The sequence below is a fragment of the Sturnus vulgaris genome, chromosome 1, assembly GCF_052056855.1.
Source record: "Sturnus vulgaris isolate bStuVul1 chromosome 1, bStuVul1.hap1, whole genome shotgun sequence".
NCBI classification, from domain to species: Eukaryota; Metazoa; Chordata; class Aves; order Passeriformes; family Sturnidae; genus Sturnus; species Sturnus vulgaris.
In genome coordinates, this window is record NC_142243.1 from 16,471,234 (window position 1) to 16,492,454 (window position 21,221).

General features: G+C 38.1%; 1 protein-coding gene across 3 annotated transcripts in view; it reads right to left on the reverse strand.

The window, feature by feature from the left end:
• Window positions 1–21,221, reverse strand: part of APBB1IP (amyloid beta precursor protein binding family B member 1 interacting protein) — a 79,395-nt gene that overhangs the window by 20,414 nt on the left and 37,760 nt on the right. For all 3 annotated transcript variants that reach the window (XM_088160215.1, XM_088160205.1, XM_014882180.2), the window contains 6 exons: window positions 18,381–18,458; window positions 15,894–16,053; window positions 12,176–12,297; window positions 5,304–5,378; window positions 4,008–4,151; window positions 528–638 (listed from right to left, as the gene is read on the reverse strand). In XM_088160215.1, the coding sequence (XP_088016341.1) occupies window positions 528–638; window positions 4,008–4,151; window positions 5,304–5,378; window positions 12,176–12,297; window positions 15,894–16,053; window positions 18,381–18,458 (690 nt within the window). The remainder of the gene's footprint in view (window positions 1–527; window positions 639–4,007; window positions 4,152–5,303; window positions 5,379–12,175; window positions 12,298–15,893; window positions 16,054–18,380; window positions 18,459–21,221) is intronic.

Here is a 21,221-nt window from a genome sequence, read left to right on the forward strand (position 1 = left end):
AATGAGATACTTATTCAAGAACAAGCATTGATTTTCATGAGTGGATGAGCAATGTATTTTGCCTTCCTGCCAGAAACAGCAGTGCAATAAAATACGACAAATGAGATGCCTATTCCTGCAAAATTTTGCATCTCAGTTCAACAAACCCCTCAACAGGTATGGCTACACCACAAAAAAGAAGACAGGCTTTTTAGTGTATAATCCATAGTGCTCATAACATCAAAACTGGGGACTGCCAGACTTATCATACATCTGCCCAAATGTATCCAGTCACCTGAACAGTCAGCATATTCTACCCTGTTTTAAAGACAACTTTAGGATGCAGTGTAGAGAGATATCACAGGACTCTCAGTAATAAAATTAAGGTTCTAAATGTATGTTGCTGATAACAATGAAACAAAGAAGAAATTACATATGATTTTGTAGGAGTTTATCTATCAGAATCCTTGGAGATTCAAATTTAAACATGCTTGCATATAAAGAATACTGTGTGACATTTGCAGAACTTTTGTTTTTTGTTACATTACCTTTAAGACAAAGCAGTGATCTGTAGGTGCCTTATACTTCACTTTGTGCTGATAACCATAATACACATTCACATTCTCAAACTGAAGGAAGCATGCCAGGTCCCGTGATGTCTACAAATGAAAATCAAGCCCATCATTGTTAGAACAAATTGAATTTTGATGTGAAACTCATCAATAAGACCTTTATCAAGTGCATGAATGCCAACGATTTTTTGTTCCTGTAACTCTCATGAAGCTGACCGAAAAACCTAGGATTAACTTTAAGTGTCTGCTTACTTAAAATAAAAATTGGAAGATGGTCAGTATATATTATGAATAATCTATAACAGAGTTTAACATTTTGCTCTTGTTCATGTTATGCTGTGCTTCATTTCTTTGTGTACAGATTTTAGCTTATATCTAGTAATGACCAAGGAGAACACCATAGTAATAAACCACACCCTTAAAATTCTGAGTGGTGAAAGAAGGTTTAGGGTTCTAAATTGCTTTGGAAGTCTGTCTTTTGTACATGTAACAAACAAACTCTCATCAGAAATAAACACATATTTATCTGTTTTGCTTTGAATTTTCTCAAATTTCCTGGCATCATTCAATTTCTATTTATCAGAACATTTGCTTGTTCACAATATATTGCTAAAGTAACAAGGTTGCTATTGCTGGCATGTTTCTCAGTGATGAATTCTGCATACAGTAACTTTTATAATCCTTTGCGTGGAAATTCAAAAATAGCCATTTCACATGGTCACCATTGGCTAAACTGAGAATCAGGAAATTGTGGGGGAAAAAAGGAAAAATAAAACAACAAACCACAAGCTCCCTCTACCCCTAAAAATGCAGTACGGTATGATTGATATAATATGATATGATATGATATGATATGATATGATATGATATGATATATTATGATATGATGGAATGTTATAATATGCATATGATGGTTCTTGTCTGCTGTTCTCATTCTTAATAATATTCTCATTACGATATACCCTTGAGTCAGCTTTATTTACAAATTGAGTTTGCAAGTAAGATTTGTTGGGAAACACTTCCTTCTAGATGTAGATAGACAGTGCTTCTCTCTCTCTCTCTCCTGTCTCCGCTGCAGTTGATGATGCCAGAGATTTTTTCAGTGAGTGTGTGGACCTCGATTTTTCAAACATCCTGAAGCTCCTAAATATGCTCAAATCCATCCGGTATAATGTGTTGTTCCTTTTCTTTAGGAACCAGGCAATAGTGATTAAGACCAATATGAATGCAGTTATTATTATCCTCTACTGAACAGCTTTTTTATACAGGGGACAAAAGTACTTATTGTGAGTATTTGTGCAATATTAATATGATATAGCAACATTAACATGACAAAGCAACAGAATTAGCAGAAACATGTTTTTTTAACCTGTATTAATGGACCAGGTCATGAAACAGCATCAGAATTACACATAAAAAACTAGATAGATTAAAAATATCTGCATTTTCACCTTCACCATGTATTTTACACACAGCACAAAGTGCCAAAGGTATGCCAGATGTCTTTGCTTTTTTGTAACAAGTGAAAACATGAATAAAACAGCTGCAGCAGCTGAAGATACTGTTGTCTGCCAACTGTTCATTTCTGTACCTCAAAGAAAGACTACTTTGCCCACAGCTGAACGATGTGCAAGGTGCACATGCACTTTTCATGGTACCCTGACACGGGATGAACTCTCATAATTTAAGGGCTATAAGTGAAGAGCTCTACTGAGTTCTACTGCAGTGCTTTATGATGTTTAACACTCTCACTGCATCCTGCTCATATCCCAGAGATTAATGTCTCCACAACAGACACGTGTACCTCATTCTCAGCTGCTCCAATACACAGTGCAGTAATCACTTAGATCACAATTAAACACAGATTTGAGCTAAGAGACTTGACCTTCTCTGGAATGAGACATGGGCATAGGCATCCTTTTGTTGAAGGCTGTTAGAGATGCAGGAACAAACAGATGACTGTGCTACCATTTTAAAGAACTGCGACTATCTCCTAAAGAGCTAGATTAATGGTAATATATTTACTTTAAAGCACACAATTGCTAAAAATGCTCAGTTATAGGCAAGGTGGTACACAGGCTGTAATGACAAACAGGCAGTAAAGTGTTAAATTGCTGTTACAAGGGGACTGTGTGGCTCCATCTGAGCCTATGTTTACAGCCGATCACCTGAAAAAAGAAAGCACTTCCCTCATTTGCACTATGATGAAAAGTCACTGGAACAGGTATCACAGGGTGATGAAAAAAGGCTGAGTAACTACCATGACATGCTTGCCTTGCTTTGACACTGTACTACTGGTTATCGGTACACTACAAGGAAATGTCTAAGACGGACTTTGCAATTTACTACTCTCACACTTGTTCTGCCTTGAGTGCCTTCTAAATAGCATTCTGGATTCTAATTGTATGTACAAACACGATTGTGTGGATGTTGTGGGTACAAACTGATTTGAGGCATGAAAGCCATTATCTCAGGGTCAGGTAAAGTCAAAATAAATTGCTGTGAAAGCAGCAAGGTGATTTGTGTTTCACTGTGGTTCAGTTATAAACACAGGTCACTGGAGCAGCAGCACAACATCCCTTTAAATGATATTTTTTTTCCTTTGTGCTTTAGGCATGAAATAGCAGAAGAGTTAAGTTTCAAAGCACAAATCGTAACAGTAAAGCTTCACCAGAAGCAACAGCATTTCTAAATATGAAGCATTAGCAGAGCAGTAAGTGGTAACAGAAGTGGTTTTCAGAACACAAAAAAAAAATTATTTTTTTCACCAGTCCCAGAATCCACTGTTCTACCTCATCACTGTGGAAATGAAAAGCCAGCTGCCCTTATGTGCAATACATCCAGTGCTGGAAATTCAGACTCTTAAAATATTTTGTAATACTAAATATAAGTAAATTTGATTCAGTCGGGTAGATGCTTCTGACTCACTTCTTTCTACACAAATGGCAGTCTTAAAAAGCCATTAAAGACACAACATATTTTCTAGGTGCAGATCACTCTATTAAAAAAGTACAGCATTTCATGTACTGGTTACTGGCACAGAAAGTCAGTATCAAGCAAAGTAAAATTCTACCTTTTTTGTGACAAGAAATCAGTTTACTTGACAACTTTTTAAGATAGTATTTCACAGGGAACCCATATAACAGTGAAGCACTTTGGCAGCACACCAGCAGCTGACAAGCACTATGCTGTTTTTCTTTCCCCTCCTGCCTTCCGGAGGAGCACGATTTTATTAATGCTTTTGTCTATCCCTAGAAATCAAAAGAAGAGAAACGTGACAGGATTCAGTGACTGCACTCTAGTATTTGCACAAGTGGTGTAGTCAAAGCTGAACCATGGAAATCTAAGCCCTCTCAGACGCATCAGACAGTGCATCTTCAAATGTCACCTTGGGAGTTCTACACTTTCACCTCCATGAATTGTTTTATTGCTAAAAGGATTATTTGGCTTCCTGACCTTGGTTTTTCCTCTGGGTACATAATAAATTCCAGAAGCTCGTAGAAGAAAATAACGCCTCTTCCAGGACTTTTTTCCATCTTCTTTTAAATAAAGGGCCCCTTCAAGCTCTGGCACAATGACAGATGTCCCACAGAAGCTTTCCTGTGCAACAAGAATAATAATGCACAAAATAAATCCACTTAAGCACAATCCTATCAATATATAGCAGAAAAATGCCCCCTTGAAAAATAAAGACATTCTTTGTGGCAGTGAACATATGAACATAGGGAATGCAGTTACTAGGGAGATGAACACCTTAGACAGGCAAAGGAAACTTTTTCAAGATAATGCTGGGTGCTCACACACTGATAAAGAAGGCTTGCAAAACCTCTATCCCTTAGGGTCAAGCAAAAACCCACAAAGGCTTTTAAGCAGACATAGACGTGCTCAGTGAAGGCTACAGAACAGACTCATTGGTACTGTTGCTGGGTTTTTTTCTCTACTGCAGTGTTTATAGGTTCTGTAGAGAAATATTTTGGTAGAGAGTTTCTTTAGAGACTGCTTAGAGCTCTAAAAACAGCCTCAATCCCTGCCTTCACTTTGAAATACATGCTAGCCTTTAAAACACTGTTTAATCAGATAAACTAATTGTTTGCTTGGAGGACTTACTGTTGAGTAATTTTTAATGCCAACACACTTATCACTTAATGTTTTCATTTGGAATTCACCAGGACTTCTGCTGGTTAACATCTGGTGCCTTCGTGAGATGCACTAATTTTGAAATGTGAGTCCTCAGTCACCTGAGAAAAGCATTTCCTTTGTGAGCTTTTACCAAACTGCTTGCCTGGAGAAGTGTGGTAATCTTTTCTTTCAAATAGCTCTGGATTTTTCTCTTTCAAGCGTACATCTGAAGCAAAACTTGAGCAGGAAAGGCAAGAGATTAAAGAAACTTTCTGGAAAAGTGAACAGGTCTTTTTCTGTTGTAGCTAATAGCTATTAGCTAACAGCTACTAAGTTGAGAAGTAAATCCACTTCTAACCTAAAGATAATGGTTCAGTACTGATCAACCTTACTAACAATAAAAAGTCCCAAGGGCTGGCCTAAGAGTGAACAATCTCCATTTTTAATGAGGAGCAGCAGACGCAGAGGCAAGTCTACATATTAAACCCGAGATACAAAGACACCAATGATCACAGAACTTCCTGTTGTTACACTATTTCCCAAAAAGAACTAAATGTTGTTATTGCAGAACAGATGCAAGTGGTGGCAGAGTTTTGGCGACATTTGCATTGTCAGCCTAATAATGTAGCTTACCTCCAACAAAGCCTCTTTGTTTTTATCATTCATTTCTTTGCTTTCTTTCTTCCCTTTGTTTGCCAGGTAGAAATTCTGATGAAGACACAAAAGAAGTTCATGTTCATTATAAAGCCAGCAATACAAGTAACTAGACTGCTACAAACTCTCAATAGTTACTGAGTCTTTCAATATTGAGTACTCAATCAGCAGGTGCAAAAGACAGATGCTTATGGATTCTTCTCATAGAAAAGTTTAATCACATCTGCCTGCTCATGAATTTTAATTCTTTATTCTGAATAAAATGCAAAGGTAATACAAGACTGGTTTTGCCCATGTAAATACAGCCTCCAAAAATTAAAACCAGTGACATGTTTTTGGCTGTTTTTCTGGATCAATGGGTTTGGGTTTTAGCATTCTAATTTTCACTGCTTCCTATATTACTACAGGTTGTAGAGAACCTAACATTTGATTGCATGCTGATATACAATGAATACAATGCAGTATCAAAAGGCTACAAAGCATATTCCCTACAACTTAATCTGGTAATTTGCATGCTTCATATCTTGCACTCTGGATATAACTTAGTTCTCATGTTTTAGTTAAAGTGCTTATATGCCAAAGCCTTTATCCAAAGATACTTTTGTACCCCTGCTCATGCTCTTCAAAGTACTTTTTTTGCAGTAAAGAAACTGATCAAAAATCTAGAAGAAATCTGAAGAAATGATCACCATGGTATGTTGGCAGCTGTGCTCCAGTCTAATGAAAATAAATCCTGCATTCCTCTATTTCTGTGAAGCTGCAGATGCCCTCAGAGGACCCAGTGCCTGCCTGCCCCACGAATAAGGAACCACAGTGCCTCAAGGACATGCTCACCATAAAAACAAATTCATCCACTCTTAAACACCAATAACCAATCTGCATCCATCTGCACTGTAAGATGGACAAAAGAACAGCACTTGGACATATGTGTAAATTCTGACAAGTGGGAAGGATTCTAGGATTTGTGTGCTGGAGCATGTGCAGTGGTTTTGCTCCACAGCAAGCAGGGCCAGACAAGCAGAGCCGGCTGCCTGCAGACTGTAAAGGTGTGAAGGAAGCAGGGAGATCAAGGATAGATGCATCAAGTAGCATTTGGATCCATGACCTTGATGCCAAAAAGCCTGCATTCAGAGTTCTTGTGGTATACAGTTTTTCAGTTTATCTGGCTTTTCATCTCTTTCTATTTTTTTACGTCTCAAGACTGAGGAAGTAACAACATATTTACATGCCTAGAACTCCTCAACACCTAAACTGCAACATAAATGTAAACATTACCAAAATACAAGTGAGAAGTGTGTAAATGAAGGAACAGGCTGTTGCCATAGTATAAGAAAGAAACAAACAAGCAGCAAATCTGCCCTGCCAGCAGACCACATTTACAGCAATGAAATTTATCTGAAGTGAAGTCCTGCTCTTCCACACAACCACATCTTCTTTTCCAAACAGTGCTGTGAACACCTGCCAGAATGCAAGCCTCAGAGCAGACTGTTTTTGGAGGCACACCAGCAGAGGAAGCAGAAGAGGTCTGGGTCTCAAAACCAGTTCTTTAAAAACTGCTTTCTTAAAAGTTCACATTAAGTCGGACAGGGGAGCTGATAAACAGAGACACCTGCAATGTGGCCTATGCAGATGCCATGTCTATGTGTGAGAAACTTGAACATTCAATACAATAGACAGTTATCCGAGCAAATGCAGCTGGCCTCAGATTGCCTGCACATATTTTTAGTCCACAGCTGAAGGTAAGCAAACACTAAGGACCACAGCTTTGCAATTACATCTACAGACAATATTCAGAGTGTAAAAAACCCCAAATCAGCTCAAAACAAAACCCACTTCTGAGCAGCTGCAGCCCAGCGATCCATGCATGTGCAACAGCTCTTCCTGACAGGCAGTACTATTGCAGAGGACACTGTCAGGCTGGGCTGGGCCTCCAGACCTTGGGATGGATTTGGAAAATAGAGGGACATGCAAGCTCTAAGGCTTCTTCTCTAGGTCATTGTAAAGACATAGTACAACCCCTGAAATGCACAACGAAGATTTATCAAGGTAAGTACACCTTATCACTGTCTCAACAAGGTTTGGCTCATCAATTTTACTACTAGTGGGGAGATCATCCATCTGACTTAGTCAGCCTTCTGTGGACTGATAATACAAAAACAAAGCTCCTCTAACTACAACTGGTTCATATTCAGTCATCTGGCATTTATTTAGCAGAAGCCCAGACCACCCTGTACTGACATAATCAGTTGTAAAGAGTGAAAGATTGTAAGGATATCCATACTGGATCTCTAATGCCACAGCTTTTTCATTAGGGAAACGAGGCCCTGTCACCTAACCCAATGTTACACAGATGTACATGCTGTCTTTCCCCTGTCAACACACACTTCATTTATTACTGATTACCGCCTTTATGTCTCTGCTCTGAAATCTGGAAGTACATTGTACTTATTATTTGTCAGTGGCTAATAACCTGGGGAGCAGACTGAACATTGTCCTTGTTTCATCACTGTGTGGTCTTCTATTTTTGATCAGAAGCACTCATCCTAGAGGAGGCAAACCACATATGTCCAGAAGAGGTCATTTCAAGTCCAGTAGTCAAAGGTCATGATAAAAGGCAAGCTCTTTTCTGTGTGAGGACACCACTGGGAAATGTATGTTTGGTTTGGGATGTCAGGTCATTAATAGGATAAGATGTAGCTGCAGGGCAGCTTTCTACATATAGCTACAGATTTGAGAATTAACTATTTCTTACATTCAAAAGACAAGTCTATGCATACAACCTTTCCACTTAGGAACACAGCCTTATCATTTTGTGTGGAAAGGCAGGTTAAAAAAAAAAAAATCAGGCTGTATCTCTCTGCACTGTATAACCTACAAACAGTGGAAGACAGAAAGTGTTTTCAGTAGTGTCCAGGAACACCGGCGTTGGCATGTAAGCAAAGCAAACCTGGCTCATGATAGAAACAGTATTTAACTACTGCACTGTCAAACTCTCTGATTGGCGTTTATGTCTCTATACTCAAAAAATGAATTTCCTAAAAGAAACAGCACCTCTCTCACACCTTTCACTTTTTTTTCATACACAGATCTATCCAAGTTGCAATGCAGCAGCAACTACTTGTTGCATGGCGAAAAACAGGTGCTCCAGAACAGCATGCTCCCTCTGCCTCCTCTTACACTTAGGTTGTATTTTTGGTTTCAAGCTCTTGAAAATGATTTTCCAGAAGATCTGAAAAATCCACAACAGCACAGATCAAACAGTGTGCATAAAACAAGGCAGCTGCTTCATACTCATGACAAGCTTCTTTGAGCAATAGGCTGCCTGCTTATGCTCTTCCAACCTGCATCCAATATGATGCAAGAACTGGCCAGCTCATGTCCCATTTCAGATCATTGCAACTGTTACTCAATGCAGCATGGTTTGTGCAGAAAAAACAGAACAAGGTCATATCTGCAACTCCTATCATGGTGTGTCCCCTAGAAAACTGCACATTAAAAGTATTACAAGATACCTGTAATTGCTCTGAATATCATAACAGTAAAAAAATACATGAAGCTAAAGGCAAAGCTCCTTGAAACTCCAAAAAAGAGAGAAAAATTAAGACTACTAAACAATGGGAGTACAGTGAAAAATACCTCCCTTTTCTCACTTCTATTTCTTTGTACTTTTGCCAGCATACTCAGTAACCAGGTTGCCTGCCACCCTTTCATGTTTTCATCACTGGGTAACAGTGGAGACAAAAGGAAACCTTAACTCATTAATGTGGCCAAGCTGGTGAAAAACCTAAGTATCACCTGGTGGACAGTAGATAAACATTCAAGCATGAAATGTGCTATAGCTGTCTTGTTACGAAAGACATTACAAATCCTTACTCCACCTCCTTCTGACACTGTTGAGAACTCTAGCTCTTCAGAAGAAATAAAATATCAATTCAGTGTATGGGCTCTCCTTTGGAAGGTGTACCTCTAGCTTTTGGCTTACATACATTTTCGCAGAAGCATAAAATACTCACTGTACAGACTTCCAAAAATTTTCATAAATAGCATCCAATAATAAGAAAACAAACGAACAAAAACACATGCAAGTGGCATTACCTGCACTGTTTGATTTTATCAAAAGAAAAACACAGGAAATGGAAATTCATGCAAACAGAAATAAAATACAGTGTTCTAAGAGCATGACCAACATCTAAAGCAAGGAGTTTAGATTCAGCTACACCTTAAAAACAACTGTTTTCCTTCATTTTTCTTCTTTTTATAGTATGTTTTAGCTGAGAATTGTTCTTGGAGTTTTTTGAAAAGAGGTGAACCTTTCCTTTCAAGAGAAAACCAGCATCACTCAACCATATGACAAAGCATCACTTTTCCAATTGTTATAAAGGTTTTCTTTATTTGCTCAGGTACTAGTATCTATTTTTGTTTCGCTCTTTAGTCACAGACTTGTGATGCTCCCTCTCTGCAGATGAGTCACTGGTGGCACTCATGGAATAGTCTTTTACTGCAGGGTCTATTATATCACAGTAAGAAGAGGGCAAAAGTGTGCCTGTCTTCGTGGCGAAGGGGACACCTGAGAATTTTATCGAAGCTTTTTTTAAAAAGTATTCCAAACATTTTAAAACAATACTTCAGAAACAAAGCTGCAGAAAAACTACAAAGTGCTGCATGACAAGAATGACAATCTCTTCAAAAAAGGCCATGGGCATTAAATCAACAACATATTGCTAGCACATAGAGAAAAAAACTTGCATTTCAGAACCTCAAATCCCCCTTAGAAAATGAAACACTTTTAATTAATTGCTGTTAAATCAGTCTATAACTAGTTCACAGAAAGAAACAATAAACATTGGCACAGGTCACAGACCTTCTTCAGAGGTCCACATGTTTTAGGAAGGCATCTGCTCATCTTTATGAGATTTTTTTAAAGCCCTTAATTGTGTCAAATCTTTGTGATTAAAATTTTGTATCACTAATTTGTCTAAGAATTAACTGTAGGCACCTGGTCACGTTTGGAATTTGAGTCCTTTTTTCCCCAGAAAAATAACTGCAAGTTAAAAACCGGTGAGATTTCCACAAAACCCTTCCAACAGAATGAGCATGAAATAAAACAAACAAGGAATTACTGCTGCTGCATGAGCACCACTGGGTGTGTCAAAAAAAGCATTCTGTAATTTGTGTACTCCCAAAATGAGTTTAACACGGCAGCCTTGACTGAGCTAGAAGGAGGCTGAATATACTGAGCACACAGTCTCCCAGCACAAGATTTCAGTTTCCCATTGGTTACACCATAGTTTCTGTAAGCAGTTAGCCAGGTAATTACACACCCTATCCCCCCAGCTCAGCATTTCCACTCAGTTTACCTTTTCAGAGACTCACTGCAGATCATGTATTTTACCATGTTTCAGTATTTAGTGTGAGCTCTGTACAGTACTGATTACTTTCTGTCACAACGTGCTGATATGACTGTACTATTTTCCCCATTCGCAATGTTTGAGTTTACCATGCCTGACAGATGGTCAAACTTTATTGCTGGCAAAATATTTCAACAGTGTGATACTCACAACTGATGCAGTTTCCTTACACTGTTCATTTTAGAGCTTATCACAGAGCGGCTAAAGCTCAATGACTGCAGACTTGTCCAGATCCAGCTGAGACATGAGGACAGAGCTACACTTTGGTTTGGTTTTGGTTTAGGTCACGTTTATTTCTAAATTTCATTGCAACCAAAATGTAATATTCATCAGAGCAGAATATTCATCAAAGTTTTACTTCCTGTTTGAGGTTCAGAGCCTTGCTCTAAGCCACTTACCCAAATAACACTACAGTGTATGTACCAAATGTGGAGTTGAACCTCTGCTGCTGGGTAGGTTTATGTGCTGTAGAAAGGAAGACATTTTGAGCCACCATGTTATATTTCCAAACTTGGCTTTTCTGCTTCATATTAAAAATCAATATTAATCCATGTACACTGCAGGATAAGTTTTCCTTCCCTGACTGTGGATATTTATGTCAATGAAGAAAACTTCTTTTCTGCAGGTTTTATTTGAAACATTGGCTCATTCTATAAAAAAACAACTTCCTAATGAGCAGCTTGGTGAGATTTGCTGCCAAATTACACATTTGACTCATTTTTTTGGGCAATGCTGAATTGCTCATTTTTCTCTTGCGGCCCTTAGGAACAAACCAGATGCTCAGTGAGCTAACAGTCAGCTGACATGGGGAAAAGATCTTTGCCCCAGAATCCAGCAACTGTTTGTTCCAGGATGTTTGTACATACAGGTTTGACCACATAATACAAGAAATAAAACCATTTGTGTATATACCTATCTGAATAATTTGATGCAATTCAGTGTGCAGACCCTCGTCTACAAAGTTATTGTGCACAAGTTATGATAACCCAATTCTTCTCAGTATAAACAAAATCCAGCAAATACTCTGCAGTATTCAGTATACCTTTTATGAAGTTTCATGTACAACTGGCAAAAACTGGGCCTTCGAGGAAATGTTGATATTCATCAGCAGAAATAGTGGAGAAGCTGTAGTAATAACAAAGGCCAGGTTTTTACAGCTGTGCCATCTCACCCAGTTCTAAGAGCTGGACCCAAGCAGCAGCTTGTACTGGACGTGAACTACAGTTTTTACCTCTACAAACAGGATGCTAAAATAAAAAAAAGCAGAAAACGCTAATTTTCAAATCCTTGCATTCAACATCCTGGTGGGTTTTTTGGTTGAAAATACAAGTTTTGCTTTCTCTGAACTGAGAGAGCAGAAAATAAATTGTAATGCAATAAGCAGCATGCAGACTAAATGACCTTAGTTTAGACTCTTACCCAATACCATGTCAGCTTACTTACCTGGGGATTTTTAAATAAAGCATATTTTTGACTTTTTTCCAAAAACATAATTTTATTCTCAGTGTCTCGAGTCCAGTCTGATAACACTTCAACAACATTTTCATGGTCTTCAAAAAACCTTTCTGGAGAGACAGAGAAGATAATGTAAGACATTCAAACTGTTTCTGCCCTCTCCTGAGGCTGCAGAAATTTCTGTGTAAGAATGAAATCATTATCTGATGTTCACTCACTCAGGGCTGGAAAGTCCAGCACTCTTTTCCACTGCACAGATGGGTGCAAAACTCACATGAAATTGTGTCACGTGGAAGGGCAAAGCAGCTACAGAAGACACCTTATGTAGCTGTGCCATGCTCCTGGATTCCTCTTGCATCTCTGTGCTGTTGCTTGAAGACTGCAAGGGATGGAAGCAGTGACCCACCAGGAGTAGATGGTTACACCCATGTTTTTCATGGCTTTCTGCTTTTGATTGATTTTGTTTTTTTGAAGGTTTGCAGAAATGCAGATTGGGGGGGGGGGGGGGGGCAGGAGAAGGGGTATACGTAAACTTTGGCTAATTAATTGAATAAAAATGTAAAAAATTATTTGTCTTTTTGCTTTACTTCTTTTACAGTGAAGATTTGCTTTTTGTCAGCAGGAAGAATTCTATGCACTGAAAATAAAATGTTTGGTTTCAAGCAACTGTATTTAAAACCACAAATAGCAAAACAGAGAAAATACGAAGATAGACTAAGAACTGATGTCAAGATATACTGGTTCACTCAGCATCTTTGTAGTTAAAAACCTTACCAGGGATGTGAGAGACCTAATGTCAGCTCTATCCTCTCCTGATCTGCTCTGAACCCCAGCCCTCCACCCAGGAAAGCCACAGCGTGTGCTGAGATAAGGTAACTCTGATCTCTTCCACTCCAGTTTCATTTATAAAAGATTGCCCAATGGTAACATAAAAACCTCTTCTAAAGGAAAAGGAATTCAGCATAACTTCACGGGACATTTTGGAGGGTCCCAACCTGCACTTTTCTACAAATTCAGTACTGGGATAGGAAATTCACCTAACTCAAATTTTCAGTAGGATTTTGGCAGCTTCCTGGGAACAGCCATACTCCCATTTCTGTGGTCTGTGGTGATCACATCTTCCAATGGCCTAGACTGACCTAGCATCAGAGGAGGTAACAGCAAAATTCTGTAGGCTTTCTTTAACAGTCTTTACTTTTTACAAGGGTTTAGTACATCCCATCCAACCTATATTTTGTGTATTAATTAAATTCACAGAATGAAATTAGCTTCAAGACCCATTCACATGTACATGGTAACTTTTAATACCAACAACATAACACTCTTCATTTAGCAACTGGCATTTCTGCAATGCACTAGAAATAGAAAGTACTATATAAAACCCTGTTAATGGTTTGAAGTGTGAACACTACCTTATAGTTCAAGATAGGCATGAAACAATTCTCAGGCAGTAATACTATTTTTTGCTACATCTATTTTTGTTCATTCATTTGCTGCACGAGGATTTTTTTGTATGAAAAATGTGATTTTATCATCCTCAAGAGGGTCTTTTTAATAATTACTTTTACCTAAAAAAATCTGGATGCCTATCATAAGACTATAATAGTCTTTACTAAGCAAAATAGATGCTGGTACGTACAGCTTAGTGTTACATCACCATGTCACTACTGGAAGTGTGATATTTAACATGTATTTAATTTTAAACCATAGTTTATTTTATTTACAGTTATAATCTTTCAAAATAACCATATATGTACGACAACTTTTCAAGGATCTTGTGATACAAAAGTAGTAGGACCTTCAACAAGAAATATTTGCTGCTCAGATTTGCTTTTTAAGTAAACATAATTTTATTCTCTTTAATACTAATGTGGAAAGCAGGCAGAAAGATGAAGTGCAGAAAAGTTCTGTCTTTGTGCTGATAGTAATAAAGCTATCTAGAGCAGCCAAGAAGTATCCTGATGAAAATAAAGAATGGCTCACATTGTTCTGATTTTGAACAAAATTAACTGCATGCTGCTGTGCATTGGAAGTAGAAGAAAGAACATGTACCATTCCACTCATATTGAAACTGCCTTCTGCAAACGAAAAGGCTCCATCCTTAGCAGATCTGGACCTGGTAATAGATCACTGCATCAGGAGTTAATAGATTTTTCCTTTTTTCTTGAACCAGATACAAGTTTATTTCCTTTGAGACTTTTCTTCTGTCCTGGCTTTTAAAATATTTTTTATTATTATGAGAGTGATTTGTTATTTGTATACCAATACCTAACACTAACCAAAATCATCTAGCATTAGCTGAGACTAAAGTAGCACACGTAGCTTTTACAAAAAATTTCTAACCTTTAACCCTAATGTTTGTAGCAAATGATCTCCCTTCAGTTTTAATTGCATGATGGGAAATTCACATATCTATCTAGATTATGAAGAAACACAAGTACATTCTTCTTAATGACTGTGGAGATTCAGAAAACAGTATGTTTATGTGCCATCATCCTAATACTCAGACATGTTTGTCCAAGTCACACTGGACAAAAAAGGGAGCAACTTTCTAAGATAGGAAAATATTCCAAAATTATTCAGTGACTTTAATCAGATTTCTAGGGTCAAATGACATTTCCAGTCTTTCCTTAGTTAAGTAAGCAGGTATAAAAGAATGCAGCACCACTATCTTAATCAAGTAGGAAGAACAGATTGGCAGTAACTTTCTGCACCACTCTTACAAACAGATGAGCATCTCCTTGCTCATAACCAGTCAGGCTTATTTCCACTTATTTTTAAATTTCTATCATTTAGTTTAGCAGAATGACTACACCTGGGGCTGTTTTAAAGTGTAATACTGATATTTGACTTTATTAGTGAATTTTCACATCTCTGCTGAGAGACTGTAAACTGAGACTGTTAAAGGCTGTTTGACAATTTCCCATTTCTCTAGGTCAAATGTGACTGAAAGAAAGTTGCAGCAATTTTCCTTCTCCTTTTGATGTCAATATCTTTCCAGTCTGGAAAATAAAAAGATTCTGAAATATTTCACAATTAGAGAATACTCTGTTCTTAATGAAATAAACCTTGAAGTCTTTTTCAAACCAGCCTCATTATTATGTTGCACAGAACAATTTTAAGTTTTTCACAGCTGTTTCCGAGGACCTGGAGGCCAGGTTAATTCCTCCATAAGTCATAACTGACCATCAGCAGAGCTGCAGCCCCCTCACAGAGCAATATTCTGTACACAGCTACACTGAAGAAAATGATGACCACAAATGAAAACCATTAGAAGTGACTGAAACACTTCTCACAGTCTTGTTTAATGACATTTGTTTGGCCAGTATGTTACACATGCCTGCTGACAGCACTCCAGCACTGCATCCTCTCTTCAAAAAGTGCATCTGAGTACTGGTGTGTTTCAGTTTGTCATCACCTTGAAATTCACACGGCTCCTTCAACTTGTGTAAAATAAAATCATGGAAATGGTGAAAAGCAAGGAGCCTTCTGCAGGTCAGAGTGCAGCTGAATGGGCTCATTTATACAGCATGAATAGACCAAATATATTCCTGCAGCATCCCTCAGCTTAGTCTGTGATGTTCCAATGCCAGGAATAGGCAGAAGAAATGTTACTATCTTTTCAAGATTACCAACAATTACCTGATCTTTCAAGATTACCAGCTCTCTATGTCTTTACTGTATGCTATGTCACTACACCACTTACCAATCTGCAGCTCTGGGTACATCTCATACAGACACCAGTCAACATTGCAGTCACAATGGGTTTTCTCAAAGAGATTGTCCAAAACATCCCGTGCCACCTGACGCTCATCCACCATTAGAGATTTTGTGCTGTTATCGTTCATGTGCACCTTGATAACAAGCTGAGAACAAAGCCACAGAAGAGTCAGTTAATTTCAGAAGCAAGAAAAAGACTGGTCTGAATCTGCTAACACAGATAAGAAAGATAAAGGCTGAAGGTTATTACTGATTCAAAGGCATCCAGCAAGCTGAGAGAATAAAACAGCTCCGAAGTTTTCACATTCTAATGCCACCAAAATAAAGACCTTTTCTCTAAAAATAAAAATGAGCCTTGTCATGTGCATAATTTCAGGAAAGGTGAAATTGCTATGAAGAAAAAGCAGAAGTTAATCTCTTCTCTAAATCTACTGCATCTGCAATTAAGAAAAATGCTTGATAGGGAAACCAAGTACAAAAGGACAGATTGCCCTTAATGCAAGCTACAAATGTGGAAAATTTTCTTTTAAATAGAAAAAGAATGGAAGAATCTTGCCATGCCAACAGAATAACCTGAAATTGGATTGTACTAAGATGGGCCATAGTCCAACAGTCATCAATAAGAAAACTGATGAGCTCATAGAATATGCTGAGTTGAAAGGGACACATCAGGATCATTGAGTCCAACTCCTGCCCTGCACAGGACAACCCCAAGAGTCACACCATGTGCTGAGAGCATTGTGCAAATGTTTCTTGACCTCTGTCAGGCTTGCTGCTGTGACCACTTCCCTGGAGGGCCTGTTCAGGCCATTCCCTCAGGTTCTGTCACTGGCCACCTCAAAGAAAAGATCAGTGAGTGCCCCTCCTCTTCCCCTCATGAGTTATTAACATTGACCGAATTAACCTAAGACATCCATTACTTCTTTATATGGTGAAGTATTTGTTAAACAAGAAACAGAGTGAACTTCCTTTAGAGAGGAACAATGCAAGAAAATGCTGAAGTACATAAAATATGATACAGAACTGGAAATATATTATAAGAAAGTACTTAAAATGCTCCATTATCATTGAAAATAGTAGAATAATTCTCTACAAGGTCCATACATTGCTGGTGAGTGGGGAGGACTTTCCATATAGTCTTGTCTAAATAGCTCTTTATTTTAAAATGTGTGCATAAGAAACTTTGGTTCTGTAGAGACAATCTGTGTAAAAGGTCAAGTAGCTTTCTGATCATCTTCCTTTGGGATGGAACTCTCCTGAGTTTGAAGGAGGTGATCTTTAAATATTAACCAGCTTTCTTGATCCCTTCTTTCCATCAGGAAGTCCCATATGGGACTCTTCCAAGCAGACCTTTGAAGAAGCCAAAGTCTGCTCTCTTGAAGTCCAGACTGTGAGCTTGCTTTTCACCATCATCCCTGCCCTCTATCCTCTGCTTTCAGTAAAAGAGTGAAAATCAGTTTTCTTGGCAATATTTAGTCAATTTAGAATTCAAGAATGACACACTAATTTCATTATAGTGACACAGTCACAAGATTGAATCTTACTTCTACCATATGCTTCCAAATATTCAGGAGAGGAACACAAGTTCGGAAAAAAAAGTCTCCCATAGGAGAATTGCTAACATTACAAGGAAAAGAGGGTGACCAGTGAGCAGTCAGAACTTTAGTTACAGAGCTCTACAAGGTCAACATCGGTGAAATCCTCCCAGGACATTCTCCCAGAAGGAGCATTTGTGCATGAACATAAAGTATTCTGTAGGAACCATCTCAAGTCTGGACATCCCCAGATTTGTTGAAAGCTTCCATTCTTCCTAGAAGCTCTGCAAGCTACAACACTTCCCATCCTCTTTGAGCATGACTGAAAGGTCATGATTGTTTGTAGTTAACATCCATTATTCAGAGTTACTGAACACCTTCAGCTTCTGCTGAGTTCAGATGCAACACTAGTTTAGGATGAGTGGGCATAATTACTGGCACATTGCAGAACAATGCAGACACTGGCTGGAAGCTTTCTAATTTGTTGGTCTAAAATAATTTCTATTATGCTTGTACATTACTGCACTGCTGTGAAAAGATTTAGCAAGAAGACCCTCATTAATTTAATAGGGATTAGCGAAATCCACATCCATTATAAAGAAAAGTTTAATACTCCTGGAATCAGCAAAGCATAAGTAAGCAACATTTTTATGCACACACCGCTTTCTCTAAAGCAACTTATCAGTGGGTTTTGCTCCAACACTGAAAAAAAGAAAAAGAGGCAGCACTTTCCAAGTCCTCTAAAAAATAAGTCTCTTGGAGGTAGCATTCTCCCAGAGACTTCTCTTGATGTGAATGACAAGAGCTTCAGAGGGTATCTTTACAGATAAGACATGGAAAAACCTAGTAATTTTAGTAAGAAATTTATTATTAAGAAGAATGTTAACAGATATTTAGGTGGTAGATCTTATGGTAGCATTTATTGTTTTACAGCTCACCTTTTTAACTTTGGCTTCCTTCAGTTTCTCCAATGCAAGTTTAATCTTGTCAGCTTTAGCCTTCGCCTCTAATTCTTCCTGAAAAGACACAAGATATTTAGTATATTGTCTTGTCTTTGCTTTTTTGCCTCTCTGGTGATTTTTTCTGTCCCTATTGCTCTCTTACTTTCACAGTTTCCTTTGTTTAAAAGGGGTAGGATTTTGTGCTACACTACTCACAAGCTACCAACTTCCAGTCAAGGACTGTGGGAGAAGATTCCTGTCCTGCTTCCACACAAGATTTCTGCTACCTTCAGTCTCCATTTGCTATCCTAAAGTCATAATTTTTAGTGATCTCTGCACCAGGAGAACTGGCTGCAATTCATGGAAGATGCACTTGGAAGGAACTAAGCCTAACTAAGCATTACCATCAATTCTCTGTTACTGAGATAAAATACAATCATAGAAAGAAGGTCATCTTATTCATGAAAAGTTTCGAGGCATGTTCAACAGTAGCTAAAGTACTTCTGACTGACATCCCTCCTGCTGAACTAAACATCTTTTGTTTTATCACTGCTTCAAGTATGTTTCTTGCTATCAAATTCTCCACTATAAATACCACATAATCAGTTAAAAATATCTCTTTTTTTTTTTTTTTTTCTGCAGGTGTGGAAATTTGCATTGCTATAGCTCAGCAGTGCTAAACTTAGAGAATCCAAAAAAAGCCTCTGTAGTTGAACACAAGCAGTGGCACAAAGGTGGCTGCTGCAGTGAGGCTGACTGTAGTACAGGGGAAAAGCAGACAGGCTCTCATGCTGGGGCCCTCCCCTTACCACCTCTATGGAGCAAGCAGGAAAAGCATCTTAACCAAAACGGTAGAGTGTGGTGTGGGCAGGCTTTCTGATGAAAACTGTAGGCAGGTATAATTCAGGCTTCACCTGCACGTGACTTGTGTGGAACAGAGTTCACACACTGTATAAATCTGTGCAACAGAGCTCTCACCCGACACCCTTCATGGTTTCATAAGCTTTGACTTAATGCAGAAAAAGGAAATAAGCTATCAGATGCAAAATTTTAGCAGTGTTAGAGAAATGCTTTGACAAGCTACAGGATTTTCCCACTACAGTATGACCATGACGTTTTCTGGATTTTTAAATAAAAGCACATAAATTCATTACGTCAATAGCAAATGAAGAAGCCTTATTTAGCTTAAGGGCAGTTTTAAAAAGAAATGTCAGAGTTGATGAAAACTTATGAGTCAGCTCTATGCTTCCCTGAAAGAAAGGCCATACTTCTTTATTTTGGCATACCTAAAGGCTAGAAAATAAGGTCTTAATATCATGGTGGCATTGGGAATTACTAACTGTTTGTATTTTACTGTGGATAACCAGCAGTGTTAAACAAAACTTCAGCCTTGACTGGTTCAAGAATCACTTATCAAGAATCCTGGCTAACAGGAATGTGGATGTTGATGACATAAAACACATTCCACTTACAGCTGAATTTCATCCTACTGAGCAGAAATGTCACATCAAAACAAATACTAATCAAGACAATAACTATTAATTTGAAATAAATTCTTTCCATATTAATTTTTAATGGTTATTACCTCCATCATTCACATTGCAACCTGTGTGATAGCCCTGTGGACATTAATGTGGACAGTAACCACAGTGGGTATGTCATTAGTACTTGAATACAACCTGTATCATGAAATGAGGCAAAGACTGCAGGAAAAAGCCAAACCAATGCCTCAATGAGGAAATAAAGTATTGTCACTATATTCCTTAGAAATGCTTCTACAACCTGTTCCTATCCTTCTCTGACACTCCGAGAATTTGGAAAGAGACCAGGGAATATCATTAGAGCTCAGTCTCAGAGGAACAGTTCAACTGAAGGAGACGTGACTTTTGAGATGCAGAAAAATGGCAAAGCTTCGTATGTTTATGAGTTTCATTCTTCAAACAGTGTTGAAAGGTCCTATGCATCAAATGAAGCTTTATCTAGTGAATCACTTTTTATGTCATCAGATATATTCAATTTTCCTATCCAATTTTCTTTCCTTTTGCTGAATACGTCTGCTGTATGATTCCAAACACAGGGGCAGCAGTGATGCTGAAGTGATTCATATTCAGTTTGTGTGGGCTTTTAAACAGCAATGAATTGACCACAGTTTTAAGCAAAACTGACTGATACTTTTCATGTTCCCTAAAATATTTCCCTTCCCTAAATGTAAACATCGTCTCTCAATCACAGTTACTCTGAACATGAATACTGAAAGAGATATATTTGTGTATTTCATTATTTCAGATTCATTTTTTGGGGGCTGTATCACTTTTTTAATGCTTTCTCCTCACAGAGCTGTGACAGAGAATTCTCACATTATCTACCGCTCCACAACCTCACATCAAAAAAATAATACAAATATCACATTTTATTTCAGTTGTTAAAACAGCTCTGCAAGAAATGCAAACATGTAGGAGGTTGTGCTAAGTCTGAAATTTTAGATACAGGTAAGTCATTAGTTTATAAATAGTTATAAATAGTTACCTACTGATAATTTTGGCACCTCCTAAAAGCATTTGTCCCCTATTGCAGATAGTCTTCATTACTTCCTTTCAAAGGCAAGACCAAGAAGAGTGTGTTAGGACTAGGAGAGGCACTTCTTGTGCTTGTCTCTGCACCTGGTCACCTAGCAAATGTTGAGTTTTACACAACTGAACAGCTTTCCCCATTGCAAGAAATCACTTAGGCCAGAGATGGAGCTGGGAAACATCCACAAAATTTTCTCATCAGTACAAATAGCACGGACTGCAATGAACACACATAGTGGCATCTTCACAAAGTGGAGATGACTGGCCA